Raw genomic sequence first — 15,371 nt, forward strand, 5'->3', positions numbered from 1 at the left:
TGTGAGAGGTATCCTTGTTATCAGTGGCTGTTCAAGTGGCTGACGCGGTGACTTGGTGAGGTCGTCACGTGGTACAAGTACGTCATAGGGGCTAGGTTTTAAAAACAACACGCTACACATTTGTTTTGTTGCGATGGCTTTTGGTTGGTTCCCTAATATTATATTACACGTCGAGTACGGCTAAACCACACATCATTGTCTCTTTGTACGCGATGTGTTTTAAGTGAGTCCCCCTTCCCTCCCCCCCCCCCCCCCCCAAGACTCTTGTTGAGAAAAAGAAAGTCGGTATGCATTAAAATTTAATCAACACGAACTTTGAGAGTTTATTTTTGTAACAGAAGTGTGTGTGTGTGTGTGTTTATGTCTGTGTGTGTGCCTGTGTGTGTGTGTGTGAGTCTGTGTGTGTGGTAATGTGAGGGCTGGACTAGACAGTGTACGGTAGCCAAGTGTTGGGTCAGGCTGTTGACGACAGCAAAAGACGTGTGTGTGTTTGTGTGTGTGTGTTTGTGTGTGTGTGTGCATCCGTTCAAATTGTACTCACACTTGAGTTGTTTCCCAACTCTTGTGAGGACTAGTCGTGACGTTTTGTGAGACGAAGACATTACATTATTGTCAAGTTGATATTCTGCATGCTAACAACTTGATTTTTTGTTTGAAACTTGATGTTCTGCTTTAAAGTTGATACTCTGCATGATTTTTTTTTTAAACTTGGTGTTCCCCTGTGAAGTTGATGCTTGCTGGAAACTTGATATTTTACTGAAACCTTGATGATCTGCTGTCAAGTTGATGTTTGACCATGTCTAGAACGCCTATAGATCTTGTGGCGCTGGTGGTCGCGCTAGTGCTACTGCCGGTCAACGGTTTCAACATCGACTTAAAGAAAAGTCTGACCATCACTGGACCTAAGGATTCTCACTTTGGTCTCAGCTCAACTTTTGTGCCAGAACCTGGCAGCAACCAGATCACGTGAGTTAAAACTCTTCTTTTCTCACCCCCCCCCCCTCACATATCCGAAATATGTAAATGTATATAGCAGCAACTAATAGATGTTTGTGTTTGTTTTAGTTATTTTTTGTTTGCTTTAATATTTGTGTTTGATTTGATGTTTGTGCTTGTTTTAATGTTTGTGTTTGTTTTAATGTTTGTGTTTGTTTTAATGTTAGTGTTTGTTTTAATATTGTGTTTGTTTTAATGTTTGTGTTTTATAAAGTTTGTGTTTGTTTTAATGTTTGTGTTTGTTTTAATGTTTGTGTTTTATAAAGTTTGTGTTTGTTTTAATGTTTGTGTTTGTTTTAATGTTTGTGTTTTATAAAGTTTGTGTTTGTTTTAATGTTTGTGTTTATTTTAATGTTTGTGTTTGTTTTAATGTTTGTGTTTGTTTTAATGTTTGTGTTTTATAAAGTTTGTGTTTGTTTTAATGTTTGTGTTTGTTTTAATGTTTGTGTTTTATAAAGTTTGTGTTTGTTTTAATGTTTGTGTTTGTTTTAATGTTTGTGTTTGTTTTAATGTTTGTGTTTGTTTTAATGTTAGTGTTTGTTTTAATGTTTGTGTTTTATAAAGTTTGTGTTTGTTTTAATGTTTTTGTTTGTTTTAATGTTTGTGTTTGTTTTAATGTTTGTGCTTGTTTTAATGTTTGTGTTTGCTTTAATGTTTGTGTTTGTTTTAGTTATTTTTTGTTTGTTTTAATATTTGTGTTTGATTTGATGTTTGTGTTTGTTTTAATGTTTGTGTTTGTTTTAATGTTTGTGTTTGTTTTAATGTTAGTGCTTGTTTTAATATTGTTTGTTTTAATGTTTGTGTTTTATAAAGTTTGTGTTTGTTTTAAAGTTTGTGTTTGTTTTAATGTTTGTGTTTGTTTTAATGTTTGTGTTTGTTTTAATGTTTGTGTTTGTTTTAATGTTAGTGTTTGTTTTAATGTTTGTGTTTTATAAAGTGTGTGTTTGTTTTAATGTTTGTGTTTGTTTTAATGTTTGTGTTTGTTTTAATGTTTGTGTTTGTTTTAATGTTTGTGTTTTATAAAGTTTGTGTTTGTTTTAATGTTTGTGTTTGTTTTAATGTTTGTGTTTTATAAAGTTTGTGTTTGTTTTAATGTTTGTGTTTGTTTTAATGTTTGTGTTTTTTTTAATGTTTGTGTTTGTTTTAATGTTAGTGTTTGTTTTAATGTTTGTGTTTTATAAAGTTTGTGTTTGTTTTAATGTTTGTGTTTGTTTTAATGTTTGTGTTTGTTTTAATGTTTGTGCTTGTTTTAATGTTTGTGTTTGCTTTAATGTTTGTGTTTGTTTTAATGTTAGTGCTTGTTTTAATATTGTGTTTGTTTTAATGTTTGTGTTTTATAAAGTTTGTGTTTGTTTTAATGTTTGTGTTTGTTTTAATGTTTGTGTTTGTTTTAATGTTTGTGTTTTATAAAGTTTTTGTTTGTTTTAATGTTTGTGTTTGTTTTAATGTTTGTGTTTGTTTTAATGTTTGTGTTTGTTTTAATGTTTGTGTTTTATAAAGTTTGTGTTTGTTTTAATGTTTGTGTTTTATAAAGTTTGTGTTTTATAAAGTTTGTGTTTGTTTTAATGTTTGTGTTTGTTTTAATGTTTGTGTTTGTTTTAATGTTTGTGTTTGTTTTAATGTTAGTGTTTGTTTTAATGTTTGTGTTTTATAAAGTGTGTGTTTGTTTTAATGTTTGTGTTTGTTTTAATGTTTGTGTTTGTTTTAATGTTTGTGTTTGTTTTAATGTTTGTGTTTGCTTTAATGTTTGTGTTTGTTTTAAAGTTTGTGTTTGTTTGAATGTTTGTGTTTTAGAATGAAGGTGGGGGCGAGCAAATACAAGACGACGCCAGACGGACCAAAGACTGGGGCTGTGTTCCACTGCTCCAACGTTCTGTCCCCCAACACACCCCAGTGCCAGACGCCACCAGTCTACATTCCAGACGGCAAAAGTGAGTGCTTGACTGTGTCAGAGATCCGCCCAGTAGATAAAGTTCATGTTTCTTGAGCACAACATAAGGAGGGGGTCATGAAGTGAGCACTAAACCCAGCCGACCAACGATATTCAGGTACCCAAAGAGCAGGATGGGGGCAGGAACGTCCTGAATTCAAGGCCTGACCGTGAGCCGAACTCGAGACTTCCGCGCTAGCACTCGACCACCGTCCTTAAACAAGTGATCTATTACTATTGAATACGACTCCAAAACTCTATCACTTCAGGCCACAAATAATTTTAAGCCTTTTTTTGTGTGGTTTATCTCGCAATGGATACGCTTTGCAACGAAATAGGTTAAATGTTTAATTTAAAATTTAGTGAGACAGTCTTATATATATATATATATATATATATATATATATATATATATATATATATATATATATATATATATATATATATATATATATATATATAAAATGAGAAATATAATAATTTACTCAAACAAACCATAACCCTAATTCCTTCAAAAAGAGTAACTTAAAGTTAGCCAAAACAATAGCACTAACAACTAGACTAACTATAACACTTATCATAACATGGATGACTTAAAGTATAACACTGACCGTAGCAGAAAAATTACAACACAAGCAACAACAAACTATAACACAAACAACAACAAACTATATAAACAACAACTATAACACGTCTTAAATCTTTGAAGATTTTCCTGGTGCCAGCGAAGGCGAGGGGTTTGGTACAAGTTTATCAGTTACAGGGGGCAACACGATGGTGGTAGGTCTTTGTAGTGCTATGTTTTATTGTGGTACATGTGTGTTGTGGTGAATGTGTATGATGTTAAGTCTTGTATGTAGCAAGATGTGTTGGTACGCTGTCTGTCTGTTCATGATGTTAAGTCTTGTATGTAGCAAGAGGTACTAGTACGTTGTCTGTCTGTTCATGATGTTAAGTCGTGTATGTAGCAAGAGGTACTGGTACGCTGTCTGTCTGTTCATGATGTTAAGTCTTGTATGTAGCAAGAGGTATTGGTACGCTGTCTGTCTGTTCATGATGTTAAGTCTTGTATGTAGCAAGAGGTATTGGTACGCTGTCTGTTCATGATGTTAAGTCGTGTATGTAGCAAGAGGTACTGGTACGCTGTCTGTCTGTTCATGATGTTAAGTCTTGTATGTAGCAAGAGGTATTGGTACGCTGTCTGTCTGTTCATGATGTTAAGTCTTGTATGTAGCAAGAGGTACTAGTACGCTGTCTGTTCATGATGTTAAGTCTTGTATGTAGCAAGAGGTACTGGTACGCTGTCTGTCTGTTCATGATGTTAAGTCTTGTATGTAGCAAGAGGTACTAGTACGCTGTCTGTCTGTTCATGATGTTAAGTCTTGTATGTAGCAAGAGGTACTGGTACGCTGTCTGTCTGTTCATGATGTTAAGTCTTGTATGTAGCAAGAGGTATTGGTACGCTGTCTGTCTGTTCATGATGTTAAGTCTTGTATGTAGCAAGAGGTACTGGTACGCTGTCTGTTCATGATGTTAAGTCTTGTATGTAGCAAGAGGTATTGGTACGCTGTCTGTTCATGATGTTAAGTTTTGTATGTAGCAAGAGGTACTGGTACGCTGTCTGTTCATGATGTTAAGTCTTGTATGTAGCAAGAGGTACTAGTACGCTGTCTGTCTGTTCATGATGTTAAGTCTTGTATGTAGCAAGAGGTACTAGTACGCTGTCTGTCTGTTCATGATGTTAAGTCTTGTATGTAGCAAGAGGTACTGGTACGCTGTCTGTTCATGATGTTAAGTCTTGTATGTAGCAAGAGGTACTGGTACGCTGTCTGTTCATGATGTTAAGTTTTGTATGTAGCAAGAGGTACTGGTACGCTGTCTGTCTGTTCATGATGTTAAGTCTTGTATGTAGCAAGAGGTACTGGTACGCTGTCTGTTCATGATGTTAAGTCTGGTATGTAGCAAGAGGTACTAGTACGCTGTCTGTCTGTTCATGATGTTAAGTCTTGTATGTAGCAAGAGGTACTGGTACGCTGTCTGTTCATGATGTTAAGTCTTGTATGTAGCAAGAGGTACTAGTACGCTGTCTGTTCATGATGTTAAGTCTTGTATGTAGCAAGAGGTACTGGTACGCTGTCTGTTCATGATGTTAAGTCTTGTATGTAGCAAGAGGTACTGGTACGCTGTCTGTCTGTTCATGATGTTAAGTCTTGTATGTAGCAAGAGGTACTAGTACGCTGTCTGTTCATGATGTTAAGTCTTGTATGTAGCAAGAGGTACTGGTACGCTGTCTGTTCATGATGTTAAGTCTTGTATGTAGCAAGAGGTACTAGTACGCTGTCTGTCTGTTCATGATGTTAAGTCTCGTATGTAGCAAGAGGTACTAGTACGCTGTCTGTCTGTTCATGATGTTAAGTCTTGTATGTAGCAAGAGGTACTGGTACGCTGTCTGTTCATGATGTTAAGTCTTGTATGTAGCAAGAGGTACTAGTACGCTGTCTGTTCATGATGTTAAGTCTTGTATGTAGCAAGAGGTACTGGTACGCTGTCTGTTCATGATGTTAAGTCTTGTATGTAGCAAGAGGTACTGGTACGCTGTCTGTTCATGATGTTAAGTCTTGTATGTAGCAAGAGGTACTGGTACGCTGTCTGTCTGTTCATGATGTTAAGTCTTGTATGTAGCAAGAGGTACTAGTACGCTGTCTGTTCATGATGTTAAGTCTTGTATGTAGCAAGAGGTACTAGTACGCTGTCTGTTCATGATGTTAAGTCTTGTATGTAGCAAGAGGTACTGGTACGCTGTCTGTTCATGATGTTAAGTCTTGTATGTAGCAAGAGGTACTAGTACGCTGTCTGTCTGTTCATGATGTTAAGTCTCGTATGTAGCAAGAGGTACTGGTAAGCTGTCTGTCTGTTCATGATGTTAAGTCTTGTATGTAGCAAGAGGTATTGGTACGCTGTCTGTCTGTTCATGATGTTAAGTCTTGTATGTAGCAAGAGGTATTGGTACGCTGTCTGTTCATGATGTTAAGTCGTGTATGTAGCAAGAGGTACTGGTACGCTGTCTGTCTGTTCATGATGTTAAGTCTTGTATGTAGCAAGAGGTATTGGTACGCTGTCTGTCTGTTCATGATGTTAAGTCTTGTATGTAGCAAGAGGTACTGGTACGCTGTCTGTCTGTTCATGATGTTAAGTCTTGTATGTAGCAAGAGGTACTAGTACACTGTCTGTCTGTTCATGATGTTAAGTCTTGTATGTAGCAAGAGGTATTGGTACGCTGTCTGTTCATGATGTTAAGTCTTGTATGTAGCAAGAGGTATTGGTACGCTGTCTGTCTGTTCATGATGTTAAGACTTGTATGTAGCAAGAGGCATTGGTACGCTGTCTGTCTGTTCACGCAATGCTCGCATGTCTCCATCTAACAGATGTGCAGCCCCCAGTGGAAAGACACCAAGTTCGCCAGCTCCAATTATTTTACTTTTCTGATTGGCAGGTGCAGCATCAAAAACCAGGTGGGATTTGCAAGTGTTTCACTCTCTGTCTGCACTCTGTATCTGCACTCTCTGCACTCTGTATCTGCTCTCTGTGTCTGCTCTCTGTATCTGCTCTCTGTATCTGCTCTCTGTATCTGCACTCTGTATCTGCTCTCTGTATCTGCTCTCTGTATCTGCTCTCTGTATCTGCTCTCTGTATCTGCACTCTGTATCTGCTCTCTGTATCTGCTCTCTGTATCTGCTCTCTGTATCTGCTCTCTGTATCTGCTCTCTGTATCTGCTCTCTGTATCTGCACTTTGTATCTGCACTCTGTGTCGGCACTCTGTATCTGCTCTCTGTATTTGCTCTCTGTATCTGCACTCTGTGTCTGCTATCTGTGTCTGGTGTCTGTGACTGCTCCTATTGTTTGTATTTGCTGTACGCTGTGCTGTCCGTACAATATGTGTCTCAGTACACTGTTTAGACACTCAGTGCTGTCAATACACTAACAACCCTCCCCCCCCCCCACCTCCCATCCTGACCAGACCACCACGAGCCAAGTGTCCCCTTTCAATGAACCCGCCAAGTACAACGTCATGCTGGACAAGGCGAGGGAGTTTCTCTATGGACACGCCATGTTCGGCTTCTCATCGGACACCGATGGGGTAGGTCATGTACAATCTAGGGTTAAGGTCATGTACACTCTAGGGTTGAGGTCATGTACAATCTAGGGTTGAGGTCATGTACACTGTAGGGTTGAGGTCATGTACACTGTAGGGTTGAGGTCATGTATTGAGGTCATGTACACTGTAGGGTTGAGGTCATGTACACTGTAGGGTTGAGGTCATGTACACTGTAGGGTTAAGGTCATGTACACTGTAGGGTTGAGATCATGTACACTGTAGGGTTGAGATCATGTACACTGTAGGGTTAAGGTCATGTACACTGTAGGGTTAAGGTCATGTACACTGTAGGGTTGAGATCATGTACACTGTAGGGTTGAGATCATGTACACTGTAGGGTTGAGGTCATGTACACTGTAGGGTTGAGGTCATGTACACTCTAGGGTTGAGGTCATGTACACTGTAGGGTTGAGGTCATGTACACTGTAGGGTTGAGGTCATGTACACTGTAGGGTTGAGGTCGGGTACACTGTAGGGTTGAGGTCATGTACACTGTAGGGTTAAGGTCATGTACACTGTAGGGTTGAGGTCATGTACACTGTAGGGTTGAGGTCATGTACACTGTAGGGTTGAGGTCATGTACACCCTAGAGTTGAGGTCGGGTACACTGTAGGGTTGAGGTCATGTGCACTGTAGGGTTGAGGTCATGTACACTGTAGGGTTAAGGTCATGTACACTGTAGGGTTGAGGTCATGTACACTGTAGGGTTGAGGTCATGTACACTGTAGGGTTAAGGTCATGTACACTGTAGGGTTGAGGTCGGGTACACTGTAAGGTTGAGGTCATGTACACTGTAGGGTTAAGGTCATGTACACTGTAGGGTTAAGTTCATGTACACTGTAGGGTTAAGGTCATGTACACTGTAGGGTTGAGGTCGGGTACACTGTAGGGTTGAGGTCATGTACACTGTAGGGTTGAGGTCGGGTACACTGTAGGGTTGAGGTCGGGTACACTGTAGGGTTGAGGTCATGTACACTGTAGGGTTGAGGTCATGTACACTGTAGGGTTGAGGTCGGGTACACTGTAGGGTTGAGGTCGGGTACACTGTAGGGTTGAGGTCATGTACACTGTAGGGTTAAGGTCATGTACACTGTAGGGTTAAGGTCATGTACACTGTAGGGTTAAGGTCATGTACACTGTAGGGTTGAGGTCGGGTACACTGTAGGGTTGAGGTCATGTACACTGTAGGGTTGAGGTCGGGTACACTGTAGGGTTGAGGTCGGGTACACTGTAGGGTTGAGGTCATGTACACTGTAGGGTTGAGGTCATGTACACTGTAGGGTTGAGGTCGGGTACACTGTAGGGTTGAGGTCATGTACACTGTAGGGTTGAGGTCGGGTACACTGTAGGGTTGAGGTCATGTACACTGTAGGGTTAAGGTCATGTACACTGTAGGGTTGAGGTCGGGTACACTGTAGGGTTGAGGTCGGGTACACTGTAGGGTTGAGGTCATGTACACTGTAGGGTTGAGGTCATGTACACTGTAGGGTTAAGGTAATGTACACTGTAGGGTTGAGGTCGGGTACACTGTAGGGTTGAGGTCATGTAAACTGTAGGGTTGAGGTCGGGTACACTGTAGGGTTGAGGTCGGGTACTACTAGGTGATAGGGATGAGGTTAGTGTCGGTAATACTAGAAATAAATAAATGATTTCGTTTAATTATTTTTTGTTAATCTTTTTGAATTTTGTGAACATCTAATCCTACAACATTTTTTTCCCAATGTTAGGGTTCGGTGCACGTCCTGGGGGCACCGGGAATTATGATGTTTGAGGGTAAGTTCAATACTTCCGGTCGCTAAGTAACTGACCTACATATTAGACGCCTAACCTACTTATTGAACGCCTGACCTACTTATTGAACGCCTGACCTACTCACGCTCTTGGTCGATCTGTCACGTTATTCCAAATTGGAGCTAATAAAAATTAAGTTTTTGTTTACTGGTGACAAAATGAGGCAATAAAATCACGTCAGTTTTGTGACAAATCATACCAGAAATGTGATAAGTCACACAAAAACGACTCTACGTCCTTCTCTGGTCAATCACACTACGGACCTTTACATCTCGCCGGGCACCTACAGATCACCCTCACTGCACGTGTGCACACACACGCACACAAATAACCACACACACGCACACAAATAACCACACTCACACACACAACTACACTGACAAACACACGCCTTTTTATATTTACGATGGGCTGGAATGTTATGACACGCTTGGTGAAAGTGTTTAACATCGCTCAGACCGTAAGTTCATGTTTAACATCGCTCAGACCGTAAGTTCATGTTTAACATCGCTCAGACCGTAAGTTCATGTTTAACATCGCTCAGACCCTAAGTTCATGTTTAACATCGCTCAGACCCTAAGTTCATGTTTAACATCGCTCAGACCGTAAGTTCATGTTTAACATCGCTCAGACCCTAAGTTCATGTTTAACATCGCTCAGACCGTAAGTTCATGTTTAACATCGCTCAGACCGTAAGTTCATGTTTAACATCGCTCAGACCGTAAGTTCATGTTTAACATCGCTCAGACCCTAAGTTCATGTTTAACATCGCTCAGACCCTAAGTTCATGTTTAACATCGCTCAGACCCTAAGTTCATGTTTAACATCGCTCAAACCTTAAGTTCATGTTTAACATCGCTCAGACCGTAAGTTCATGTTTAACATCGCTCAGACCCTAAGTTCATGTTTAACATCGCTCAGACCCTAAGTTCATGTTTAACATCGCTCAGACCGTAAGTTCATGTTTAACATCGCTCAGACCCTAAGTTCATGTTTAACATCGCTCAGACCCTAAGTTCATGTTTAACATCGCTCAGACCTTAAGTTCATGTTTAACATCGCTCAGACCGTAAGTTCATGTTTAACATCGCTCAGACCCTAAGTTCATGTTTAACATCGCTCAGACCCTAAGTTCATGTTTAACATCGCTCAGACCGTAAGTTCATCTACAGTTGAGGATTAAGTGGAAGGCTGAGCGAACCCCGGCTTTACAAGCTTTTATTTGACTCACTTCCTCTGTCGTCAGTCTGTCGTCAGTCTGTCTGTCTAGATTGAAACGCCCGAGCGAAATTGCATGTACTTCTAACTGAAAGATACGGCTCGTAGTTGGTAGGTTGCTCAAGACATGAAGAAAATGCAACATGACATTAAATTTGACGTAGGTGGTAGCCTGATAAATTTTTTATGAATTAATTAAAATTTTGACCACATTAGTAGGCAGTCTTATCCAACTATTCCGCGCTATTAGACACGCGTCATCACGTTCAATAGGTGCGCAATGGGTTTTAGTCAAGCAACTCTAGTGTAAATAAAACATGTAAAGTACTAAGTGCTTTTCTTTATAGTTATTTAAATAGTAGTGTATGCTTTATTTTCTAATTTTTAGTGCATTATTACATAAAAGCTTGTTATTAAAACGTGTTTTATGAAATTTTTTCAAGCTTTTATTTAACTCGCTGTCTCTATCTAGATCGAAACGCCCGAGCGAAATTCCAAGTAATAAAGTCTAGACCAGCTATCCCTTATGACTATAAAATGGATTCATTTCAGAATTATATCTTGTACTGAATGTCGTCATTTATGGAATATGATATTTGATTTTAAACGGTTGGGACGTTTTAAAAGATTAAATTCATTATTTTAAAGCTAATAGGTAATTGAAAAGGAAACATGAAAATAAAAAGTATAGAAAAAATCTAACTTGGTGTGGCCAGACGATAATTTGTTCTTGCAGGAAATGTTTACATCATGGACTTGCAGAGCATGAAAAATGCTACGGTGCCAATTGTTACAGACAATAAAATCAACTCAACGGCCTACGGTTATACAGGTGAGAATACGTTGGTAGATTTTAAAAGGGAGAATAAGTTTGTAGATTGTATACAGTGTTTCTTCCAGACTTTTTTCTCCGGGGGGGGGGGGGGGGCACTTGAAATTTTCGGGGGGGGGGGGGAGAGGGGAGTAGACTTTCTTCGGGAGGGGGGGGCGGACACTGCTAAAAGTCTATATTTTATATATAAATTTCATTTCGTTCGGGGGGGGGGGGGGGGGGGCGGTAGACTTTTCTCCGCTACCCCCCCCCCCCCCCCCCCCCCCGAAAAGATGTCTGGAAGAAACTCTGATTGTAAATTTGAGAAAGTGACCTATATCTGCCCCCCCCCCCACTGGCCACATTAAACTCATAACAACAGCGAACTATGGCTGTATACAAGATGCGCAGCTGGTCACTGCGACGGTCAACCTACAGCTTTTTTAGCCAGATAACACAACAGGTGTCTAATCAACTGTCGGTCTCACCCACCTGGCGTGACGACACACCCGGTCACGTGTCACTGCCTAACTCACTGGTGACTGACAGACGTCCGTCCACCTACAGACTTGGTTGAGTCTTGGTTTTATCCCGACATCCAGTCCATCAGGCTAGTTGTGGTTCATGGACTCTAACGAATCACAACTTCACAACTCTATCAGGCTAAATGTGGTTCATGGACTCTAACGAATCACAACTTCACAACTCTATCAGGCTAAATGTGGTTCATGGACTCTAACAAATCACAAATCTAGACTAAACCACTGACCACTAAACCAGTCCATCGTGCTAGATGTGGCTCATGGACTCTAACCAATCTATCAAGACTAAACCACTGACCACACACATAGGTTAAATCACTGACCACACACCTAGACTAAACCACTGACCACACACCTAGACTATTCCACTGACCACACACCTAGGTTAAACCACTGACCACACACCTAGACTAAACCACTGACCACACACCTAGACTATTCCACTGACCACACACATAGGTTAAACCACTGACCACACACCTAGACTAAACCACTGACCACACACATAGGTTAAACCACTAACCACACACCTAGGTTAAACCACTGACCACACACCTAGACTAAACAACTGACCACACACCTAGACTAAACCACTGACCACACACCTAGGTTAAACTACTGACCACACACCTAGACTAAACCACCGACCACACACCTAGACTAAACCACTGACCACACACATAGGTTAAACCACTGACCACACACCTAGACTAAACCACTGACCACACACATAGGTTAAACCACTGACCACACACCTAGACTAAACCACTGACCACACACCTAGACTAAACCACTGACCACACACCTAGACTAAACCACTGACCACACACCTAGACTAAACCACTGACCACACACCTAGGTTAAACCACTAACCACACACCTAGACTAAACCACTGACCACACACCTAGACTAAACCACTGACCACACACCTAGACTAAACCACTGACCACACACCTAGGTTAAACTACTGACCACACACCTAGGTTAAACCACTGACCACACACCTAGGTTAAACCACTGACCACACACCTAGACTAAACCACTGACCACACACATAGGTTAAACCACTGACCACACACCTAGACTAAACCACTGACCACACACATAGGTTAAACCACTGACCACACACCTAGACTAAACCACTGACCACACACCTAGACTATTCCACTGACCACACACCTAGACTAAACCACTGACCACACACATAGGTTAAACCACTGACCACACACCTAGACTAAACCACTGACCACACACATAGGTTAAACCACTGACCACACACCTAGACTAAACCACTGACCACACACCTAGACTAAACCACTGACCACACACATAGGTTAAACCACTGACCACACACCTAGACTAAACCACTGACCACACACCTAGACTAAACCACTGACCACACACATAGGTTAAACCACTGACCACAAACCTAGACTAAACCACTGACCACACACCTAGACTAAACCACTGACCACACACATAGGTTAAACCACTGACCACACACCTAGACTAAACCACTGACCACACACCTAGACTAAACCACTGACCACACACCTACACTAAACCACTGACCACACACCTAGACTAAACCACTGACCACACACATAGGTTAAACCACTGACCACACACCTAGACTAAACCACTGACCACACACCTAGGCTAAACCACTGACCACTGACCACACACCTAGACTAAACCACTGACCACACACCTAGACTAAACCACTGACCACACACCTACACTAAACCACTGACCACACACCTAGACTAAACCACTGACCACACACCTAGACTAAACCACTGACCACACACCTAGACTAAACCACTGACCACACACCTAGACTAAACCACTGACCACACACCTAGACTAAACCACTGACTACACACCTACACTTAACCACTGACCACACACCTAGACTAAACCACTGACCACACACATAGGTTAAACCACTGACCACACACCTAGACTAAACCACTGACCACACACCTAGGCTAAACCACTGACCACTGACCACACACCTAGACTAAACCACTGACCACACACCTACACTAAACCACTGACCACACACCTAGACTAAACCACTGACCACACACCTAGACTAAACCACTGACCACACACCTAGGCTAAACCACTGAACACTAACACCCTTAAAAACACTCACAAAACTCACAACCCTCACATCCCTTACAACCCTCACAACCCTCACATCCTCAGGTTACTCTGTGAAGCTGGGCAAGTTTTGTGATGGGACTGGGATCTGTTTGGCAGCTGGTGCTCCCAACATGCGAAGGTTTGGCACGGTAGGTCAGCACCACTTCACACTTTAGGTCAGTACCACCTCACACTTTAGGTCAGCACCACCTCACACTTTAGGTCAGTACCACCTCACACTTTAGGTCAGCACCACCTCACACTTTAGGTCAGCACCACCTCACACTTTAGGTCAGCACCACCTCACACTTTAGGTCAGCACCACCTCACACTTTAGGTCAGCACCACCTCACACTTTAGGTCAGCACCACCTCACACTTTAGGTCAGCACCACCTCACACTTTAGGTCAGCACCACCTCACACTTTAGGTCAGCACCACCTCACACTTTAGGTCAGCACCACCTCACACTTTAGGTCAGCACCACCTCACACTTTAGGTCAGCACCACCTCACACTTTAGGTCAGCACCACCTCACACTTTAGGTCAGCACCACCTCACACTTTAGGTCAGCACCACCTCACCTTTTCGGTCAGAAGGACCTTACAAATTTAACAGGCTCATCTACAATGTGTACATCTATATAACAAGCTCCCTAGAATGTGTAAATCTATATAACAAACTCCCCTAGAATTTGTACATCTATTCTCAAAGGTTTTCCTGCTGCAGTGGAGAAGCAAGGATGACAAATATCTGGACACCATATACAGTCTTGAGGGAGAACAGGTAAGATTTAGATTTGACACATACAGTTTTGAAGTAGGTTAGGTAAGATTTAGATTTGAGACATGCAGTCTTGAAGGACACCAGGCAAGATTTAGATTTGACACATACTGTCTTGAAGGAGTCTAGGTAAGATTTGTATTTGACACATACAGTCTTGACGTAGGTTAGGTAAAATTTAGATTTTAAAAATACAGTCATGAAGGAGGTTAGGTAAGATTTAGAATTTAGAAACACACGTCATCTTCTTATATTTTATTTTCAATTCATATCCACCAGCTTTAGGACGCACTAAAAATAAAATAATTTACATTTTATTTGGTTATGGCGTTATGCACATATTCTAGATCTATGAGATTACTGGCACATGTTCTAGATCTATGAGATTACTGGCACATGTTCTAATTCTGTGAACCTACTGGGCACATGTTCTCCAGGCCTGGTCCATGTTTGGCTACAGTCTGTGTGCTGTCGATGTGGATGCTGATGGATACGACGAGCTGTTGGTGGGAGCCCCACATTACACAGTGATGGAGAGGGCGGTGGACGGGCAAGATCAGGGACGAGTCTTTGTATACTCACGTTCTGCCAGTTCACAGGTCAGGGATTCACAAATTTGTAGCTAAATAATTAGGTCAAGGATTCACAAGTTTGTAGCTAAATAATTAGGTCGGGATTCACAAATTTGTAGCTAAATAATTAGGTCAGTGTGACCTACTTAGGTCGAGTCAGGTTCCATTTTTATTTTGACATTGTATAATTCCTTATAGGGAGTGATGGTGCAACAACCGGGGTTTTTCCACTGACTTATTAAGGTGTCTAGGACCTAGAAATTTTCCATTAAGATCTGATTGAATGATTCTGATCAGATGACTATCCCAACCAATGGCTACATGAGTTGAGGATAATCTCCCCTGTTGCAGAAGTCTTTAACTGCACCGCACACTCGCCACACGTGGCAGTTTACCTTGATCAGGCCGTCTACCTTGATC

The 15,371-nt window shown here is 41.1% G+C and overlaps 1 protein-coding gene across 2 annotated transcripts in view; it reads left to right on the forward strand.

The window, feature by feature from the left end:
- Positions 1 to 524: 524 nt before the first annotated feature.
- LOC131932718 (integrin alpha-10) overlaps positions 525 to 15,371 on the forward strand; it is a 75,131-nt gene continuing 60,284 nt past the window's right edge. For both annotated transcript variants that reach the window (XM_059289634.1, XM_059289635.1), the window contains exons 1-10: positions 525 to 966; positions 2,791 to 2,927; positions 3,636 to 3,706; positions 6,352 to 6,438; positions 6,946 to 7,065; positions 8,811 to 8,856; positions 10,829 to 10,924; positions 13,661 to 13,746; positions 14,311 to 14,382; positions 14,817 to 14,978. In XM_059289634.1, the coding sequence (XP_059145617.1) occupies positions 797 to 966; positions 2,791 to 2,927; positions 3,636 to 3,706; positions 6,352 to 6,438; positions 6,946 to 7,065; positions 8,811 to 8,856; positions 10,829 to 10,924; positions 13,661 to 13,746; positions 14,311 to 14,382; positions 14,817 to 14,978 (1,047 nt within the window). In that variant the 5' untranslated portion in view covers positions 525 to 796. The remainder of the gene's footprint in view (positions 967 to 2,790; positions 2,928 to 3,635; positions 3,707 to 6,351; positions 6,439 to 6,945; positions 7,066 to 8,810; positions 8,857 to 10,828; positions 10,925 to 13,660; positions 13,747 to 14,310; positions 14,383 to 14,816; positions 14,979 to 15,371) is intronic.

Source organism: Physella acuta, unplaced genomic scaffold (genome assembly GCF_028476545.2).
Source record: "Physella acuta isolate Inbredline_101_S28 unplaced genomic scaffold, ASM2847654v3 ptg000105l, whole genome shotgun sequence".
Lineage (NCBI taxonomy): Eukaryota > Metazoa > Mollusca > Gastropoda > Physidae > Physella > Physella acuta.